Below are 23071 nucleotides of genomic sequence, written 5' to 3'. Positions count from 1 at the left end.
GCTGCCCTTGTCTGCGCCGCCCCTGCGGACGCTCGCGCTGCCCCTGCGCGCGCCTGCGTCGCCCCTGCGGCTGCGCACGCCTGCGCCGCCCCTGCGGCTGCGCGCGCCTGCGCCGTCCCTGCGGCTGCCCTTGTCTGCGCCGCCCTGGCCGCCCCTGTGGCTGGTCGCGCTGGCCCTGCGCGCGCCTGCGCCGCCCCCGCGGCTGCCTTTGTCTGCGCCGCCCCTGCGGACGCTCGCGCTGCCCCTGCGCGCGCCTGCGCCGTCCCTGCGGCTGCGCGCGCCTGCGCCGCCCCTGCGGCTGCCCGTGACTGCGCCGCCCCTGCGGCTGCTCCGGCCGCCCCTGCGGCTGGTCGCGCTGCCCATGCGCGCGCCTGCGCCGCCCCCGCGGCTGCCCTTGCCTGTGCCGCCCCCGCGGCTGCCCTGGCCGCTCCTGCGGACGCTCGCGCTGCCACTGCGCGCGCCTGCGCCGCCCCCACGGCTGCCCTTACCTGCGCTGCCCCCGCGGCAGTCCTCGTCGCCCCTGCAGCTGCTCCCGCCACTCTTGCACACACCAACATCGCAACCTCCGCGCTCACCGTCGCCACACCCGCCGTTCCCTGCAATGATAACACTAACTACTATAGAAACCTACAGCTACATCTATTATGTGACGCATCTACAAAGGCTATGTGCGCAGTTGCATATTGGCGTTGGGAAGATAACAACAGAGAACCACGACTTGCCTTTATTTCCAGTAAATGCAAAGTTGCGCCGAACAAATATGTCAGCATGCCCAGAATGGAATTACAAGCTGCTGTGATGGCCGCAAGATTAGCACATACTATAGTAGAAGAACATAATCTCATTCCCCAACAACGATATTTTTGGAGTGACTCATCCACTGTCTTGCACTGGATAAGGAACACGGCGCGCAATTATAAACAATTTGTGGCACATCGTCTCGGTGAAATAGACGAACTTACGGAGATAAAAGAATGGCGATATGTCCCTACCAAAATGAATGTTGCCGACATTGCCACTAGAGACAACTGCACCCTATCTGTACTGCAAGGAGAATGGTTTTATGGACCTCAATTTCTATATGAGAAAAAAGAGATGTGGCCAATTGACATGCAACCTGGCATCTGTGAGAAGGACCTGGAATATGTTAACCTTATAACAACTAAATGCGACTTACCTGCTGTACCGAACCCAGAACGATTTTCTTCATGGACACGCCTACTGAAAGCAACATGTACAGTTTTATTATTCATTAATAAATGTAGAAAACTTACCTCAGAAGTCGACAGAGAGATGTTGAGCCGAGCTGAGCGCCTGTTGATCCGCTACTCGCAGTCGCAGTCGTTTCACGATGATCTGGAACACCTGAAAAATAAAAAACAATTAGAAAAGAAAAGTAGAATACTTACCTTGTCTCCCTTCGTCGATGAGCACGGGCTTCTTCGCGTCGGTGGCCGCATTAGCGCCGCTCCTGGAGTACCTCACGAGACGAAGCACCCCTTGATCCTTGATGGCCGCAGTCACCTGGCACAGCTGATCGTGAGAGCTTATCACGTCAAGTTCGCACATGCAAATCAAGAAACTCTAGTTAATGAGATCAAGCAAATATACTGGATTACACGTCTACGTCCAACCATCAAACATGTAGTCTCGAAATGCATGCTGTGCAGAATAAAAAGAGCTCAACCACAGCCGCCCAGAATGGGTGATCTACCTGAAGCACGTATGGCGCACCATCAGCGACCTTTTTCATTTTGTGGTGTTGATTTATTCGGCCCAATGGAGGTGACAGTTTGTAGACGGAGGGAGAAGAGATATGGTGTACTGTTCACATGTATGACTGTCAGAGCTGTACACATTGAAATTGTTACTAAGCTTACCTCGGACGCGCTCATAATGGCCCTCAGGCGCATGGCTTCTAGACGTGGATGGCCTGTACAACTGTTTTCAGACAATGGCACAAACCTGAGAGGTGCAGACACGGAGTTAAAACGCTCAATTAAAGAACTCGACGAAGACATGTTGAAACGAGAGGCCATCAACTATGGCACTGTATGGAATTTCATCCCTCCCATCAGCCCACACTGGGGTGGGGCATGGGAACGAATGATTCGAAGCGTAAAAGAATCGCTAAAAGTCGTTTTACGTGAGCGAGCTCCCCGAGACGAAGTATTGAGCACGCTGATGGCTGAAGTCGAGCAGATGGTGAACAGCCGCCCACTGTCGCACGTATCAGTAGAGCCCCACAGCGACGAATCTCTGACCCCAAACCATTTTTTACTCGGATCATCATCTAAGCTACCTGTACTCGGAACCTATGACGACACAGATTTACATCTCCGAAAGCAGTGGCGAACCTCGCAACGCCTTGCTGATTTATTTTGGCAACGCTGGGTGAAGGAGGTCCTGCCTGAAATGAGACCGAGAAGAAAATGGCATGAAGATCAGAGACAGCTACAAGTAGGAGACCTAGTACTGATTGTGGACCCGACCTCCCCTCGTAACGTATGGCCACGAGGACGCGTTCAGAAAGTTATGCCTGGCAAAGACGGACGGGTCAGAGTTGTCGAGATAAATACCAAGACTGGTATCCTTCAGAGGTCTGCAACGCGCGTCGCTAGAATTCCGACAGAAGAGTGCTGACGCACTGGGGTGGGGCATGTTAGCGACACGAATTGCCATGTAACATTTTTTAAAATAAAGCGGCAAGTATTTGGTGCGGGCAACCGACTCGGCGCTAGATGGCGCTCGCCGCGCCTGCGCGTCACTTCTTTTCGATTTTGATAAAAAAAATTCTCTCTGGCTAACCTCTACGCCGAGCACCACGCTCTTCGGTTGCTCACACGCAAAAGCCATTTTATAGCGATCGACAAGTGTATTTTCTGTTTTCCCGTCCTATATATAACAGCAGTTTTAGAAGGTACACGATAGGTACTAAATAACATGTAGCAATTATCTAGCTCCCGTTCGCCATTTTGTCATAGTTTAACGTGTAAATCTTTTAAAATTAGGAGCTCTGTGGCGCAGAGGAGCTCGGTGGCGCAGCGGTACACGCGCTCGGTCTGCGATTGTTGAAGTTAAGCACCATTCGCAAAGGCCGGTCATAGGATGGGTGACAAAAAAAAAGTTTTCATCTCGAGCTCCTCCGTGCTTCGGAAGGCACGTTAAGCCGTTGGTCCCGGCTGCACTAGCAGTCGTTAATAACCACCAATCCGCACTGGGCCCGCGTGGTGGTTTAAGGCCCGATCTCCCTATCCATCCATAGGGAAGGCCCGTGCCCCAGCAGTGGGGACGTTAATGGGCTGATGATGATCTTTTAAATGAGAAAGATACTATGTTTTTTTATAAGTACCAAATAGTACTAAATGGGTGCTATATCTAACAATATGCAATTCCAACATTAAGCAATTGGTCCTGCCATTTTGATGCTAATGCAATTTTGCATTAGTGATGATCGGACGATCTTGACACCTATTATCCGTATTTGGATTCATATCCGCGGATATACATTTTTAACGATCCGGCACATCACTAGTACCGGGTGAGAGCCTTCAGCGCTCCCCATTTGTCCGGCCAAGTAGTTAATGCCATCTGTGGCAAATCTACAATAATTAAAAAAAAAAGAAAAAAAAGCAAATCACTAGTACTTATGTAACATTGTAAGGTTTTGTTTTTCTCACTCATACATAGATACTTTGTGTTATCTATAATTTTATGAATGCAATGCATTTAATACGATTCATTATGATTATTATAATGCTTGTTTGTAGGTAGTATTACTATATTATATAACCATCTAGTTTTCTACCCGTGACTCTGTCATTTCGACGGCATGCAAGGGGCGATTTCCGGTGTAAAAACTATCCTACGACCTTTCTGGAGTCTCTGGACTCTTTAAATTCCAAATTTTATCTAAATCGGTTCAACAGTTTCATCGTGAAAAGGTAACAGACAGACAGACACGTTTACAATAACCCTTTCTTTTTGACGTTGGTGTAACAAAAAGCTTGGTAAGTCTAAGTAAAGTTTTTCTACTGTTTTATATGTCTGTCTGTCTGTGTCTAATGGTGTCTTTTTGCGGCTTCCGAATACATCTCGCTTAGGGACGGTACTGAAAAGTATCGTCGTCCGAAGGACGTAATATACGATTCCGAGACTAAGATCCCGATCTTAGTCCATCATGCCTTGGAAGTATCTTTAACTACCCCAATTGGCTGATTATTCACGAAATGTGAGAAACTACAAAAAGCTGAGAATCCCAGATTTTGCATGGGGGTGAAAATCAACCCCTAAAGGCTTAAAAAGAGATTGCAAGTATAAAAAATCAGTTTTAAAGTGAGAACCATGACGTGGCAGATGGACAGCTACTAAATATAATTTTTAATAAAAAAATCTCTGCTTATCTTCCCGTCTGTCTTGCTTAACTAGTAACAATTAAAAAAAAAACCTATTTTTACTCGACCCCGCTGATAAGGGGAGATCATACGATGTATGTTTATAACATTTTAAATGTTATTGTTAAATCCACCGACATCAGTTTGTGGGACTTTGATAAGGGGTTATACACCGCATCAGATGTTACAGACACGTTCTTAATTGGCTACTTGGGAGTTTTTAGATCTGGGAGCACGGGAGTGGTTCCGCCAAGACGAGCAATGGTACCGCAAAGGCAAGGCACTTTTTCTCGAAACAGCTTCCGTGGTCCAGTGGTTGAACGTTGGGCTCGCGATCCCGAGGTCCCGGGTTCGAATCCCGGTGGGGACATATTACAAAAAACACTTTGTGATCCCTAGTTTGGTTAGGACATTACAGGCTGATCACCTGATTGTCCGAAAGTAAGATGACCCGTGCTTCGGAAGGCACGTTAAGCCGTTGGTTCCGATTACTTCTTACTGATGTAAGTATGTAGTCGTTACATAAGCCATGTCAGGGGCCTTTGGCGGCTCAATAGTAACCTTGACACCAGGGTTAATGAGGTTGGTAATTCACCTAACAACCCACACGATAGAAGAAGATTTCTCGAAACCCTCATAATTAAATTTTGGATCATACCAAATAAACTAAATTCTTAGGATGTGTTATTAAGTGAACTTATTGAAACATATATCGTTTCAAACGCATAGCTATTGATATGTAAAAAGCCCTGATTTTGACACTCACTGACTCACTAACGATCATCATAATTATAAGGTAAATACTTCCAGATGTCTCAGAAGGCTGAAATCCATTTGCTTCTATCCTGACACACTTCTCTTGCTTCCTCCACATTCATCAATCGCTTAATAAACGCACACCTGTTCAGAGTAGATCGTACTAAACCTTTTCTAAGTACATCTCTAATTTGGTCAATGTACGTCCTTCTAGGTCTTCCTCTGCCAGCCCTACCACCAACCTTCGCTTTATATGCCGCTTTCGTAATCCTATTATCCTTCATCCGCTCTACGTGTCCAAACCAAATTAACATTCCCTTCTCAATCTAAAAAAATATTACGATCACGGAAACACAAACTTAAAACTATTATTAGATCGACGCGCACATCATACAATTTGACGTAAACAAAATTATTAAATAAGTAAGTATGTCAAAATCTTCTAATAAACGCCATCCATATTGTAGATGACTTTGCTAACTGATGTATTTGTATTTTTGTTTGCTACAATGATTTGTGTCCTATTGATAACTACCCGCCCCGGCTTCGCTCGGGTGCAATACTGAGAAAAAAAAAAATATTTACATGACATTAAAAACCTCAAAAACAACAGTATTTCTCCACTATTTAATGGATGTTATTGGTGCTAATTCCTGTAAATACCATCTAATTTTATTTTAAGTTATATCTGTCAATTTCTTATCCGCCGAAAAGGAAAGGGACGGGTAATCGACAAGTATAAAATTTATGGAACACACGTCAAATTTTAAGCACAAATTTAAACCAACCGTCTAAAAATTTTACATCCGTCAATAACCCGACACAGTTAAGTAGACAGCACGTCAAACGGATTGCATACCAGCGACGTACCTTTTGATTCGGCCGGGTTATTCATTCATTTACTCATTCTTCCTAAAATTAAGAGCTGTGAATCATCCGTCCCTTTCCTTTTCGACGGATATGAAAATGACGGATATAACTTAAAATAAAATTAGGCGGTGTCTGCAGGAATCGGGGCCATTATACATATAAACCGTCTTCTTGAATCACTCTATCTATTATAAAAACCGCATAAAATCCGTTGCGTAGTTTAAAATATTTAAGCCATTAACCGGGCACAAAACCTGGAAACCACGTGATATCATCATTATCTATGATCCTAACATGAATTCAAACTAAAAGTCGAATTCAGTGGTTTAGAGCCGAAGCCGGCATTCGAACCCGTAACACGTCTATGTAAGCCACGCGTTCTACGAACTGCGCTATCACGGATTTTCCTACTAAATACTCTAATTAATTATAAAAATGAGTCTAAAAATGGGACAATGACATATGTAAGTAATTAGTCTAACAGTTCATCTTGCGATATATGTACCTCTGACTACCCCGATTGGGGTATAGTCGTGAGCTTATTATGTATGTAATTAGTGCGGTGAACTGTACGGAACTTTTTCTCGTCATAGATTCTTTAGCATGCTTCAATTAATTGATCAATTCGTTTCAATTAATCAGCGGTAATTTGAAACTCATGATAACCTTCCATTAAGATGATTCAAAGAGTGAATGAATGAATGAGTGAACGTTATTATTTTCAGAAGATTCCTTATCTTAGGTACTGTCAGTTTATGGTCGATATTTTTAATTTTGGAGGATAAAATATCTGCATATTTCTCCCATCAGGTGTCGCTATTGTTGAGTGTTCTTAAATTTTGACAGTTCCTCATACTATTTGAGTAAACAATCATGAATGAGGAGCTCGGTGGCGCAGCGGTAAACGCGCTCGGTCTGCGATTGTTGAAGTTAAGCAACTTTAGCAAAGGCCGGTCATAGGATGGGTGACCACAAAAAAAAAAGTTTTCATCTCGAGCTCCTCCGTGCTTCGGAAGACACGTTAAGCCGTTGGTCCCGGCTGCATTAGCAGTCGTTAATAACCACCAATCCGCACTGGGCCCGCGTGGTGGTTTAAGGCCCGATCTCCCTATCCATCCGTAGGGAAGGCCCGTGCCCCAGCAGTGGGGACTTTAATGGGCTGATGATGATGATGAGTCGGGACCAACGGCTTAACGTGCATGGAAGCACAGAATTAATTATTTATACTGTTAATTATACTTACAGCAGTAATATTTCCTATCGGACTGCCTCCCCCAACAAAGGGCAGACCATCGTTTGGAGCCTCCACCACAAGTGAACTGCGCCTTGCCACATCCAGCACAACCTTGCAAGTTGGCCAGGATCGTGTCCTCCCTGATCAAAATCTTCCCAACACCATTTCCTGGCGTCAAAATCACTACCTTCTCATCCCCATTTTCTTTTGGCAACATAAGGGCTGTCGACGCCATGTTTTCTAACTTCTGATGCTCCATTGTTTTTAGAAAAATAATCCCAAAAAAGAAAAAACTTTTTTTAAATCGAAATGGTCATTTTTTGTCGCGGAACCGAGAACGCGCGCTCAATACGGCAGTCGCGCGATAACTGCCCGCTCGGGTCAAAATGTGTTATCTGTGGCACTGTTTTTTTTTTAAATATGATACATGGTTAAATAGGTTATCTGTGTGAACTGCGTGTAGATTCTTGCTCTTATTTCTCCGCTGTTTCTTATGTAGATAGTTTATCAAACTCGAGTATATGCGCATAATAAGTAATTAAAACTCGGTGGCGCAGCGGTTAACGCGCTCGGTCTGTGATTGTTGAAGTAAAGCAACTTTCGCAAAGGCCGGTCATAGGATGGGTGACCACAAAAAAAAAGTTTTCATCTCGAGCTCCTCCGTGCTTGGAAGGCACGTTAAGCCGTTGGTCCCGGCTGCATTAGCAGTCGTTAATAACCATCAATCCGCGCTGGGCCCGCGTGATGGTTTAAGGCCCGATCTCCCTATCCATCCATAAGGAAGGCCCGTGCCCCAGCAGTGGGGACGTGTATGGGCTGATGATGATGATGATAAATAATTAAAACATCTACTTACTTACATTTACTCTTTTTTTCACTAACACAGTTGGCTCGGACATAATAGACCGCGATATGGTTTACCAGGGGGGTTAAAATGGCCACATAAAATCTTATAAGTAACACATAATTGGCCCTGATTCCTGTAGACACTGTTGTGATATGTCTCTCCAGGGTTTTGAACCCGGGACCTCCGGATCATGAGCACAACGCTCAACCATTAGACCACGGACGCCGTCCATGAAATTAGAAGGTTAAACGAAGGAAAACCTGTACAGCGCAATCTATATTGTTTGTGACTTTAGCCCAATGATGTCACAGTTCAACAAACAAAGAAACTGTCAAACAGTATAACGTGAAACCTGACAGATAGTTTTTGTTTATTTTGTGAAATGTGACGTCACAAGAAGCTCAATCATGGCCGCCCGCGTTTCGGGTTTAGTAACTCACAGATACGCATTCTTTTTTGTAAAAATAACATTTTTTAAAATGATCTTAATAAAAAAAACTATTGGATAATTATCGTTAAATGATAAACTACCATAACCAACATATTTCATACTTTATTGTTACAACTGTCAAACAGCCAATTAACACTGTTAATGTTCTTGATGGCACGGCAAACTGTTTCGCCATCATCCTAATTAATAAGAGCCACGCTCTTGTCTGTGCATTCTCCATGCTACTTTAGTAGGGAAAAATAGGTTTCCCTCTTGCCTTCCGCCCGCAGTACTCTGTCTGACGCGAGTGGGATGGCGCCTAGAGTAGTCTATTTTAAAGCCGTACTAGGACTCCTGTCCTCCGCCTCTAAATAGTACTGACAGTTGAAAACAATGTAAGTAATTTTATTGTTTGAACACACTCAATATCTCGTTGAGTAATTTTATATAATCAATGTTTATTACGATGTTGTTAGACCTATAAAAACTAGGCCAAGTGCAAGACGTACTTGCGCACCGAAGGTTCCGTACAAAGTTAGCAATTGCTTTTGGGTAGACTTCTTACATAATCTAAACAGCCTATTTACGTCCCACTGCTGGGCACAGGCCTCCCCTCAATCAACCGGAGAGGGTATGGAGCATACTCCACGCGCTGCGCCACTGCGGGTTGGTGGAGGTGTTTTTAAGGCTAATAGCCGGGACCAATGGCGTAACGTGCCCTTCGAAGCATTTAAAGATTTTTTATCTGAATTTTAATGTCTTTTCTTCATTTGTTTCGTGCCTCTGTAAGTTGTAATAATGCAAGTCAAATTCTATGAAATAAATCATCCAAATTTTCTAGATGATTTAATGAAGTGTCTAGGAGGTACTCGTTTTCATGACTATACAGGGTGTTAGTGACATCGTAACGAAAACTTTGAGGGATGATTGAGAGCATGATTCTGAGTTGATATCAAGTAGAATTTTCCATCGCAAAAATATAGAATTGAATATAATTTAAAAAACACAAAAAAGTACATACATTTTGCGACGGAAAATTCCACTCGCTATTAACTCAGTAAAGGTTTGAATCAGTCCTCTCAGTATTCGTTACGATGTCACTAACACCCTGTATAAGCCAGTGCTATATAATTAACCGTGGTGTTGGATAACTGAGATTAGTGATATTTTTGAATCTGAAAAGTAGACTTGCCCATACAAAAACACCGACCAAAGGAAAGGTACTTACAGGATTGTTGAATTTGGTTTCTTCTGACCCCGGGGTGCTCTGGAGACTGCTAGTGCACTTTCAGATTAATTTTAAACAGCACAACTTGAATTAATACACTTTTATGTTATTTTAGAAATTTCTTGTATAGAAACGCGCGACGGCGGTAGTCGAGTCCACTTTATTTTTCTTTTTTCCTGGCTTGGGGTGGCGGGAGTTTTTGGCGCGAACCAAAGGAGTTTTTGGAAGGGATTCATGGTCGGTGTCCTAACATTTACCCCCCACCGAAATCAACAGTGATTTCAAAATAGGTAATAACATCACAAGAGTAGAATTATTAAATATACTACTTATAATGTACTTTATTGTTGACAAAGAAAACTAAGTTATATATTTTTATAATAAGATAAGCTAATGGACTGTATAATAAAAAATTAAGTGTATGAATGATATTATTATGATAGAAATAAACAACAAAGTTATTGGTCCTGCTCTTTTGGGAGAGGACTCAATTTGGAAACAGGCCGTTGTAACCGTGAATTTTGTGTACGTAATGTAACAACGCGAACTCTACCATCACGTCCAGGGTGAATCTGTTCTACACGACCCAAACTCCATTGTTGACACGGTACGTTATCGTTATGAATTAAGACCAAATCGTTTACGTTTAAGTTAGGTGTATCAACAAACCACTTCTGCCTTTGTTGCAATGTGTGCAAGTATTCCGACTTCCACCGGCGCCAGAAGTGCAGAGCGGCCTGCGTAATGCACTGCCATCGTGTTAAACGATTCAACGGTATATCTGAAAGATCGTAATTGGGAGCCGATACCAATTGACGACCGACTAAAAAGTGTCCTGGCGTAAGGACGTCGAATTCACTCGGGTCATTAGACAAACTACACAAAGGGCGCGAATTTAAAATCGCTTCTATGTTAGCAAAAAGAGTACCCAACTCTTCGAAAGATAAAGCACGAGTACCTACTACGCGCTTCAAGTGGTACTTTGCCGATTTTATTCCGGCTTCAAAAATGCCCCCAAAATGACTACCTGTCGGGGGGTTATATTTCCATGTCACTTTTCTGACTGTAAAACCGTCAATAAGCTGCCGTTGACTTGCATTATAAAATTGAACGACTTCGTTTAAGTGTTTACCGGCCGCGACAAAGTTTTTACCGTTATCCGAATACATGGTGTGTGGAAGACCACGCCTAGCCGTAAACCGATCGAATGAAGCTAGGAAGCATTCAGTAGTCAACGCCGAAAGGACCTCAAGGTGAACCGCACGAGTCGAATAACAAACAAATAGACATAAGTAAGACTTTGAGATTCTGGCATTGCGTCTATTTGTTTCTTTTGTATAAAATGGACCTCCAATATCGACACCGACCGTGTGAAACGGGTAAACGTCCTGTAAGCGGCACTTAGGCAAAGAGCCCATTTTAGGTTGATTTACAGTGGGCCTATTTCTGAAACATGTAACGCATTTGGAAAGGCGAGACCGTATAACACAGCGAGCGGCTATAATCCAATATTTTTGAACTAATATGTTTTGTAAAGTCCTAGGTCCGACATGTAAATAAACTTTATGATAATAATCAATTAAAATGTTCGTAAAATGACATTTTTTCGGTAAAATTAAAGGGTGACGTTGAGTAAATGGTAAGTTTGCGTGTGAAAGCCTACCCCCCACCATGAGAAGACCACGGCTATCAATGAACGGGTCGAGTTTACGTAGGCTTTGAGAGCATCGATTACCTCGTTTTAATGACTCAATGTCATCACCAAAATGTTCGGATTGAACTATTTGAATAAGTTTATCGTGAGCTTTATTTAACTCTGCGGTGAGCAATGCGCCCCTGATTCTATCAGGCCGAGAAACCCTGGAATTGTGTAAGAATCTGAAACACCAGGCGACTATGCGCTGCAGTTTGTTAAAATTCGAATATTTATTTATTATATTATCAAAGTTATTTTTTAGAGAGACACCTTCAGTGAGTAATGACGTACTTTCCTTTACAGGTTTTAGTTCCAGGGGTTCTCCTTTGAACTCAGTTAGAGACCTCACTGGCCACATATGTTGTGGATCGTACAACCACTGTGGGCCGCGGAACCACTGATCAGCGATGTGCAGCAACTGGGCCGGCGTGGCGCCGCGCGAACATACATCGGCAGGATTGTCAGTGCCGTTGACGTGATACCATTGAACACCGGCTGAACATTCAGTAATCTTAGCCACACGATTCGCAACAAAAGTTTTTAATTTGAATGCAGGTGTATTGATCCACGTCAACGCCACTGAGCTGTCGGTGAAAGCCAGTACTTCGCTGATCAGTACTTCCTTGGCTAATATCGATACGACATATTGTAGGGTTTTCGATAACAAATGAGCGGCCATTAATTCAAGACGCGGAATCGATACTGTTTTTAAGGGCGCAACCTTAGATTTTGATAACAGTAGGCTAACCTTGACATTGCCATGCCCGTCCTGACTGCGAATATACACGACGGCAGCGAAACCATTCGTCGACGCGTCACAAAAACCCACAATTTGAGCTGTAATGTGATTTTTCACAAAAACATGTCGGTCATGTTTTAGTTTCGATAATAAAGGTATTTGAAATGAAAACAAACGCCATTCATTGAGAAGCGCATTAGGCAGCGCGTCATCCCAACCTAAATTGGCGCACCATAACTTTTGCATAAAAGTTTTAGCGAGAAAAGTACAAGGCGCAACGAACCCCAAAGGGTCAAATAACTTAGCTATTTCCGACAACACGGAGCGCTTCGTCACGTTACTTTCCATCTGTGTGGTACGGAAGGAGAAAGCGTCTTCTTCAGGTAGCCAGTGCAGGCCGAGAATCTTGATAGCCATAGTTTTGCCGTCATCGAACTGAACAGGTGGTTCGAGTTGATCACTAGGCAATTTATTTAAAACTTGAGCACTATTACTCGACCACTTGCGCAATTCGAAACCGCCAAGCTTTAGCAATTCTACCAACTGATGTTGAAGTGTCAGCGCGTCGTCTACACTATCCACTGACCAAAGCAAGTCATCAACGTAAAAACCTTCACGCAGAGCACGGGCGGCATCAGGGAAACGATCGCCTTCATCCGCGGCTAACTGCTGTAACGTGCGAATGGCTAAAAACGGGCTGCTGACTACCCCGTAAGTGACTGTGCACAACTCGTACATCTTTATAGGCTCGTTGGGCGAATCTCGCCACAATATGTGTTGAAATTGACGTTGTGATTTGTCAATTAATATATTACGATACATTTTTGATATGTCACCGCATAAACAAACGTTACGTAAACGGAAACGTATTAATAATTCCACAAGATCAGCTTGCAGTTTGGGCCCCGTATATAAAACGGAATTTAAAGATTGATTATTTGTAGTTTGACACGAAGCATCGAAAACTACGCGAAGTTTTGTCGTACTACTATCAGGCTTATGAACGCAGTGGTGGGGAATGACATACGCCGATTCCACTTCCGATACGTCACCGACACAGACCATATGACCGAGCGACGCGTAGTCGTCCATGAACGTTTTATATTCGCCCCTTAGATCGGGTAAACGAGATAATTTGCGTTCCAAATTTTGATATCGTTTTAATGCAATTTGTTTAGAATCGCCCAGTTTCGCGTCAGGTTTGAATGGGTAGCTCACAATGTATCGACCGGTATTATCACGCTTATGGTCACTGACAAACATCTGTTCAGCGATGACGTCATCTGGATTTTTAGGTACGTCACAGGATAAACTTTCGGTTTCCCAGAAAGATTTAATTAAATCGTCCACCTTAACTGTGCTACTAGTGAACATACAAGTCGACACACCGCCAGCACCGGTATTCACTGACAGCTGGCCTGTAATGACATACCCGAAAATGCTACTTAACGCGAGCGGTATCCCTTGACGTGACGGATGATACTTGCCACCATCATAAATGAATGGAAACACGTCACTGGCAAGCAACATGTCAATGCGACTCGAGCGATAGAAAGTAGGGTCAGCCAACACCAAATGTTTATATTCGTTGACTAAATCCTGTGACAAAGTGACAGATGGCATATCGCCAGATATTTTCGGAATGATCACAGCTTTTATATTAAAAACAGGGTCATTAGACATGGTCGGCTTTAAAGTGCAGGACACCATACCGTGATCGCGAACTACTGTTCCGCCTAGGCCCGACAATTGAGTGTTACACTTCTGACGTGGAAGCCCTAATCGCTGTGCACAATCATTTGTGATAAAACTGGTTTGAGAACCACTGTCGATCACTACGCGCACGGGTTGATATTTGCCTGAAACATCCGTAACGTGTACAACCGCAGTACCCAGCATAACTGTCGACCCAGACGAGCATGACGATGCCAAGGAGACCCGATTCTGTTGATCGTTATTAAAGTCGTTATCACAACTGTCATCAGAGCCCGTGCTTATCAAAGTTACATTGGAATCTAAATGCAACGTGTGATGATGTTTGTTTTTGCACACCGTACATGTTATCTTCGATGGGCACTCATTAGATGTGTGACCTTGACGCAAACAATTTTCGCATAAACGCAAATCTTTTATTTTTTCAATTCGCTGCTTAGGAGACAGCGCAATGTATTCGTAACATTTATAAATCGAATGAAATGGCTTATTGCAATACAAACATGCCTTCTTAGAATTATCAGGGCCCGCATTGCTCGCCAAACAGGTTTTTGAATTGACATTTTTTGTAATAGGTTTACTATTATTATTAGTTTTGTTTTGAACCGCATTTAGAATGGGTTTATTTGAAACGGGCTTTGAAACAGGAGGATTAGACATTTCCAACATACGCGCCTGATTCGATACAAATTCGCTTAATGTTTTAAAAATAGGTATTTCCTTTATACCGATTTTTTGTTCAAATTCTCGTCTAGAAACCGGGTCCAGGTTACGTAAACCGATATAACAAAGAATAAATCCCGCTAAATCATCGATTTTTAATAATTCTAACGCTTGAACGCATTCTTGAAATGTCTCTAAAAAGGAATTCAATCCGCTAACAGATTCGTTCGGCAAAGGTTTGAACGCGAACAATTTATCCAAATAGCGGGTAGCTATAGCACGCTTATTTTCATACCTGTCCGACAGAGATGACCAGACAATATTATAATTGTCACTCGATACAGGCAAACTTTTCACTATTTGAAGTGCTGGCCCGGTTACTACGGAAAGTAAATAATGGAACTTCTCGACATTACCTATCGAATTATTTGTATGAATCAAACTCATAAATGTATCGCGAAATGTAATCCAATTCTCTAACCTTCCGTCAAAATGAACAAGTTCAATTTTAGGTAAGCGAGGCTGAGAGCCGCCGCTTCGCTCATATTTGAATTCACCGCCACTTTTTGACGTATTCGAAACAGTTTCGTATTGATGAAAAATACGTTTAACTTCGTAATACAAGTCATCGAAAGCCTTTATTTCCTGGTCGTTAATTATATACGCCGGGTTACGCTTTAGTTCCAGCGCAGAAATATCATCAACAATTCGTTCGAATGATTCGCGAGAAGATTCGAGTTCACTGACCCGCACCAACAATTTGTTAACTAACGTGGAATCACTTTCGACAATTTTAGATAAATCGTACATCTGTTGAACACGCCTAAAATAACGTTCTTTTCTATTTATTAACGTATTTATTTTGATATCAAGATCGGTCAAAAATGGAGTTGTAGGTGTTTCTTTCGCCATTTTGAACTGAAGAAAAATGTACTAGAAACTTCGAGAACAACGCGTCCCTACAACTGCCTGTTTATGTAAAACCGAACAAAAAGTAATTTACACTGTAGAAATAGATTCTAAGTATTTGACTACGTATAAAAAATATATTAAATATGATATTACACTGTGACAAATAGAACTATTGAACAAATACTTGCACAATGAAATGTGATGTTGTAAATTTAATATTTTGAATAAAATAACATAAATTATATATGAAATAGTCTGTTAATACCTATTTTGATATACTGAATCCGGCTCGAAGGACCATAAATGTTGGATAACTGAGATTAGTGATATTTTTGAATCTGAAAAGTAGACTTGCCCATACAAAAACACCGACCAAAGGAAAGGTACTTACAGGATTGTTGAATTTGGTTTCTTCTGACCCCGGGGTGCTCTGGAGACTGCTAGTGCACTTTCAGATTAATTTTAAACAGCACAACTTGAATTAATACACTTTTATGTTATTTTAGAAATTTCTTGTATAGAAACGCGCGACGGCGGTAGTCGAGTCCACTTTATTTTTCTTTTTTCCTGGCTTGGGGTGGCGGGAGTTTTTGGCGCGAACCAAAGGAGTTTTTGGAAGGGATTCATGGTCGGTGTCCTAACACGTGGTAAGTTGATAGAACGCTTGCCCGTTCCCGAGAAATACATTTTCGGAGGTGTGACCTAACCTGAAACGGACTGGTTTTTTCTTCGCGTGGGTTTCCTCGCGATTTCCTTCACCGCTGAGCACGTGAATCATTTATGATCCAAACGTGAATTCGAAAACAAATTCGACAATGGCTTAGGCCTGTGCTGGATTCGAACCTGCGACCTCAAAGTGAGAGGCAAGCGTTCTACCAACTGGGCTATCACGGTTTCACTGTGGTGAGCCGTATGGCCATCTATAATAGTGAAACCAACTGTGTTAGTACGAAGGAACCCTAATTAAAGTAGGTAGGTAAATAAATAGTGAAGTTATTAACTTTATCATGAGAAGAAACGTATTGTTGGTATACCTAATTGCTTGTTAATTATAGAATAAAAACTGTAACAGAAAATTGTACAGAAAAATCATGAACTTCTTTGTAATCTCACCTTATTACATGACAGTAATTTTTACATAACTCAACCGCCTGCAATCTTTAATGGGGTGCGCAAATCCACAAGCAATCATCACTAATTTAAGAGCCACGCTCTTATCGGTGTAGCATTCTCCATGCTACTTTTTTAGAGAAAAATAGGGCAGTGGATTCCCTCCTGCCATCCGTCCCGCAGTACTCTGTCTGACGCGAATGTGATGGCGCCCAGAGTAGGCTATTTCAAAGCCATGATAGGACTCCTGTCCTCCGCCTCTGAATAGTACTGACAGTTACTGCTGCCCTCTGTCAGGTTCCAGGCTACAGTCCCTGTGATTAGCCCCTTCCGTCGTGCATTGCCGTACCGATGGCTCCCATCTCCGCCTCTGCAACCGTTGAAGTCTTCACCCGTATCCCTGGGCAAGGGTTCTACGTTATACCCCGTAGGTCGCACGCCACAAGCAATATGAAGACAATTTTGATGTGAAGCCCTAAGATACATATTGCAATGACTAATTGATCAGCGTATCACCCATATTGTCCCTTTTATGACTAATTGTCGTTACTGTCAATTTTGTCATATCTGCAGATAGGTACACATAAATAAACAGCCTGTATACGTCCCACTGCTGGGCACAGGCCTCCCCTCAATCAACGGGAGGGAGTATTTAGCATACTCCACCACGCTGCTCCACTGCGGGTTGGTGGAGGTATTTTTACGGCTAATAGCCGGGACCAACGGCTCAACGTGCCCTCGAAGCACGGAATCATCTTACTTTTTCGGACAATCAGGTGCTTCAAGCCTGAAAAGTCCTTACCAAACAAAGGACCGTCTCACAAAGTGATTTCGACAATGTCCCCATCGGGAATCGAACCCGGACCTCCAGATCGTAAGCCTAACGCTCTAACCACTAGACCACGGAGGCTGTCCTGCAGATAGGTACTTAAACTTGTACTCAAAATTATGTTTATTAAGTAGTGTTAAGCAGAACGGCTAATTCAGTATAATTAGTGATTATAGGTATTTCAATATGGATATTGGTTCTAAATTTCAATATAGGTGCTAATTCCTGTAGACACCATCTTATTTTATTTTAAGTTATAAGTACCTGTCCTATACCCAGCATACAGGTGGATACAGACTGAGCAGTATACCTGTTATTTTCTTATCCGCTGAAAAGGAAAGGGACAGGTAATCGACATTCAGCGCTTATAGCTATCGACCCACTAGAGTCGATTAATTATTTCAAATACACTTCCTTGTTGGAGACGATGGTAGCTCCGGTAAATAAAACCCTTCGAGATGTTAAAGTGGACTGTATTGTAACAAAAAACTAGGAAATATTTACATAAAGTTAGGAGATATAAGAAAACGTGCCTCGTCGGCAAAGTCCGTGGCGTAAAGCTGTAAAATTGCCATAGGAAAATATATTACAGTAAAATTTAAATTAAGACTTTGATGTTGCCAACATCCTTTCAGACGACGCCCTGAGTCTCAGGCTTGAACTGGGCACCCTCAGGCCAGTTGTCCCTCCGCGATCCCCATTTATCCGGCCAAGTCAATGCCATTTACAGTTAATCTACAATAAGTGACGTCAAAAAAAAACCTTTAAAAGATAATTGTAGGCAACAACAAATAACCATGACATGAGCTTAATTTTGGAAACCCAGTTAATTCTACAAATAGATAAACAAAAATATCAACATGCCATGATAAGTAACAGCTAATGAAAACAAAATGTGTTTTTTCATTGAGAATTGTTTATCTCAGAACCAATGGTTACTCTCAATATAGAGGGCAGATTAGACATCATTCTGTATTTTGTTTAGCTATGTAGCCCAATGAAGACCAAAACTGCCTGGTGAATGAATGAATATTCGCATAACAATTACAGCAATTGTGTTAATTATAGAAAATAAATGAATTGTGACGTAGCGAGTAGGCGTCGCTACTTCAAAAGCGCACCCCTGATGCCGGGCAGCAGCGGTATCAGTACTGGTTGGGAGGCCGAGGAAATGGATTCTGGTAGGGCTCTAGCTAGAACATCACCGATTAGGAAATTGGTCGGTGTACTGCGGAACGGAAGGCGATTGGGGCAACCACCGTTCTAAACGCCCTATCTATGGAGTATTGAAGGCGATTACTCCACCGACAAGAGCGCAGCTCTTGAATAAAGAGAGAGAGATACATGAATTCAACATTACATCTTCCTTCCATTATTAATCTGATCAACAAAATAAAGAAATGCAATATAAGTAGCAACATAATTATATACATTTATAATGAGATCCAAATATTAAGCAACAATTATTTTTATATATGCTTCTACCATTAAATTGTATTTTTGAATTATATACCCCATGATTGTCAAGTTAAATCTCAACAGCACCATTCATATTATTTTTGGGGAATGAAGCCTGGAAAGTCATTCATTGTCTAGAAACCGGATATTCAAACTCATAAAGTCGAATTCAGCGCGTACGATTCGAGAAATTCCTGATGTGCTCTCCCAATGGCAGTACGATGCAGTTGTATTGCGGCTCATTTGCAGTTGAATTGCGGTTGATTTGCAGTTGAGTTGCGGTTGATTTGCAGTTGGATTGCAGTTAAAACCCTTCGTTTATCTGTCTATTTTCTTCGTGAATCGGCATTCACGATGGCAGTACGACGCAGTTGTATTGCGGTTCATTTGCAGTTGAATTGCGGTTGATTTACAGTTGAAACTACTATTTTCTTCATGAATGCCGTGATGATTCACATTTAATCCACTGCAACTCTAACAATTGAGTACGACCGTTTATAATTCAGTGATCCAAATTCTAGACGCTAGGACAATGACCTTTTACAAAACTTCTTGTAGGAAACTACTTACCGGAATATTTTATTCACATTGTTGTATTGTTTAGTTTTACGTGTAGGTATCTGCTGTTTTCTTTTGTTTCACTTTTACCCGACTGCCAAAGAAGGAGGGTAATGGTTTTACATGCATAATACATTACACTTACATTCATTACATTACAGGGAATGAATGAAAATACAGAATGCGTACGGATGCCTGACTCTGAAGAGCCACGCTCTTGACGGTGTAGCATCCTCGAAGCAACTGTTTAGGGAAAATAGAGCAGTGGTTTCCCTCTTGCCTTCCGCCCCGCAGTACTCTGTCTGACGCGAGTGGGATGGCGCCCAGAGTAGTCTATTTCAAAGCTGTACTAGGACTCCTGTCCTCCGCCTCTGAATAAGTCACGTAAAATGAAAGTTCCTAACTGGCTGACAGTAATGAGATTCTCCTCATGTATTGTATATCGAACGGAAGCTGCCGATCTAATCATCCCTCGTACTTCCCACCATCTGTGACATTCATGAACTGACTGATAGCGAGGCATCACTGACCTGTACATACATACAAACACGCAGACATACATAATATTCATACATACATGTAAGAAGGGACTTCTTCAATGAAAAACGGAGGATAAAAACTGCCTATTTCTCCCATCAGGTGTCGCTACTCGCTACTCCTTCTTCTCTCGCGTGGGTTGTGAGGTGGATTACCAACCTCATCAACCCTGGTATCAGGGTTACTATGAAGCCGCCAAAGGCCCCTGACATGACTCATGTAACGACTACTTACTTACATCACTAAGCAGTTACCGGGACCAACGGCCTTCCGAAGCACGAATCATCTTACTTTAGGACAATCAGGTGATCAGCCTGTAATGTCCTAACCAAACTAGGGATCACAAAATATTTTTTGTGATATTTCTCCACCGGGATTCGAACCCGCCGCTGGGTGTCGCTACTGTTGAGTGTCATTAAATTTTTACAGTTCCCCATACTATTTGAGTAAACAAACATATCATTTTGGTAAATATTTTTGCAATATAACCATTTTGGTAGCTTGTAACTGCAAAATCGTAGTGCTGTATTGTACTTTCCAAGGATCGGAAAGAAGAAAACTAAAAAACTTAATTTCAATCAAAACTGCTTTTTTCCAACTGGCTTCTTCTCTTTTTCGTAACTCATCCTTCAGACGGGATACACTCCACGTTGCTCCACATTTTATAGCAGTTTATCTCGAATTTTAGCTGGACAGTATGGAGAACTGTCAAAATTTAGGAACACTCAACAGTGCTGCCACCTACATTTGAGCTTCTAGTTTTTATCCTCATTTTATTTTTCCACACCAACAATACACAGGTATTCATTGTCCAACGTTACTGTTATTTATGTAGGACGGGAAAACAGAAAAACACATCGATCGCTATAAAAAAGGCTTTTGCGTGTGGGCAACCGAAGAGCGTGGGTGCGCGGCGGAGAGGTTAGCCAGAGAGAGATTTTTAAAAAACAAAATGTCGAAAATGAAGTGACGCGCAGGCGCGGCGAGCGCCATCTAGCGCCGAGTCGGTTGCCCGCACCAAATACGTTGCCGCTTTATTTTAAAACGTTACCTAATCAATTCGTGTCGCTAACATTACATTCCACCATCTTATATTAAAAGTCATTTAAAAAAGTAAATATACTTCCGCTTCCTTTTTCCGTCTCTCTCTTTCTCATACTTTCTCACTACAAACGTTCCTTTTCATTCATCATCTTTCCTTTCCGTTCCCACATACATAAACTGATTCCCATAATTCGTACTGGAGAGTCACAACTACTTAATTCTTTTTTAAGTGACTTATTTTATATTTGTCGCAAATGGCATTCACTACTTGGTCGGACAAATGGGGAGCGCTGAGAGTTCTCACCGGTAGAGTACTCTTACCGGGAGGGTTAAAAAGGCCATCTAAAAAAGCAATATTGCAATTTGCCATTTGCGCATATAAAAGTAAGTGCGCAATGCTAACAAATATCAAATAGCAATATTGCAATTGTTTCGATGTGGCCATTTTAACCCCCTGGCCTTTTCTTTAAAACATCCTGTTTCTGAATATAAGTGTATCAGAATTTAATATTACTTAGTAGGTAAAAAAAACTATTATCTTTTATTATGTCTGGCTGTTGCTACAGAACGTTGAAAAATAAAAACAAATACCTATTAAGTATATCTACCTACTTATCGAATCCGGGAGAAATAAAAAATGTCTGGCCAATTATTTTTTATAGTAGTCCTGAATAGATAATTAGGATTAGAGATGTACCGACTTGTCGGCAAAGCCTGGTCGGTCGTCATTACACGTCGACGTTGTTTCGTGACACAACGTCTATATACGTCGAATACTGACGCGTTATGACGTTGCTTTTCAACTTAAGAATTGTGGCCATAACGTGTAAACACGACGGCGTAACGTGTCACGACGTTAACGTGTATAATCGTTCTCCAATTTGTTTGAAGAGACCTAGTGCATTAGCGGATAGTAGGGACAAATTGGGATGCATACGCATGATGACGCATATTTTAAAAGAAGTTTATCTGCAAGTAAATATCTCAATATCTAACATGAATATTAACTAGGTTAAAGTTAAAAGTTGCGAAACGATGAAATTTATATTGACTATTTATTTACCTGTACTTTTATCGTCCAAACAAATGGGCCTATAATTTAAAAGTATTTTAATGATTTTAAATATTATTAAATAGAATTAATATAAATTAAATTAATTGAAACTGTTACACAAGTAATTAATTAATTAAAAAAGTAAGTAAACAGAAAAGGTGGGAAGGGAAGTCAGAATTACGCGGTGCACGAAACAAATGAAGAACTGGGTTTGACTGTTTCCCCGACTTTTCTAGGAAGTCGATAGTCACTCAATTACAATGTATTCTTGAAAGTAGGTATTACAATAGTACTACTATTATAAAATGCCTAGACATGATTTTCTAGACGCCACTTAAACCTATTTATTACAATCATATTATTATAATTACGAGCAACAAATTACGCTATCAAAGGTCTACAAGTCATGATGTCGCTGATATATCGATTAACTGGTTGCTGGCTTTCGTTTCATAATGATATAAATATAATTATATTGTACGTACATATACACATACGGTCACGAGTACTAATATACATGTCGTGAACCATACATAATCATGTAATGTCACGAATTATCTGAATTCTGAATCACATTCCAAAAGTGAAATGTGTCATGGTTATATGAATACCTATGGGGCAAAAAACTCACAAATGGGCAACATGCCCATAGCTGTCTAAATATAGGGTAAAAAACCCACGATGGTAGAATATGTGATTAGAATGTTTCATGTATACATTTTGAAACCATGTCACATTAACTTTTTTGACAAATTAAACCGTAAGTCTCATTAAATGTCAAATATGATAGTGCGCCAGGGTTCTAAAGTGAGTACATGATGAGCTAACACAATGAGGGGCTTTCCAGGCCACGTTCCTGAAAAACAATATAGATGGCGCTGTAAAGATTTTCAAATCAAATCAAATCAAATATACTTTCTTGCACAGAACTAAATTTCAACAATCAGACATAAAAATAATAATTAAAATAATAAAGTAATAATAATTAAGTAATTTTGT

The 23071-nt window shown here is 41.7% G+C and overlaps 1 protein-coding gene and 1 non-coding gene across 2 annotated transcripts in view; one reads left to right on the top strand and one right to left on the bottom strand.

Moving 5' to 3' along the window:
- The window catches only part of LOC126379171 (scavenger receptor class B member 1-like), a 34693-nt gene extending 27063 nt beyond the window's left edge, over positions 1–7630 (bottom strand). The window contains exon 1 of the mRNA XM_050027833.1: positions 7264–7630. Coding sequence (XP_049883790.1) covers positions 7264–7513 — 250 coding nt within the window. The 5' untranslated portion in view covers positions 7514–7630. The remainder of the gene's footprint in view (positions 1–7263) is intronic.
- Trnaa-cgc (transfer RNA alanine (anticodon CGC)) lies at positions 4693–4764 on the top strand. Its single transcript has one exon. It is a non-coding gene; the product is annotated as a tRNA-Ala (tRNA).
- Positions 7631–23071: the final 15441 nt, after the last annotated feature.

Source organism: Pectinophora gossypiella, chromosome 28 (genome assembly GCF_024362695.1).
Source record: "Pectinophora gossypiella chromosome 28, ilPecGoss1.1, whole genome shotgun sequence".
In the NCBI taxonomy this organism is placed as follows: domain Eukaryota; kingdom Metazoa; phylum Arthropoda; class Insecta; order Lepidoptera; family Gelechiidae; genus Pectinophora; species Pectinophora gossypiella.
Note: the sequence above shows the minus strand (reverse complement) of the source record. Positions and strands in the feature narration are given on the sequence as shown.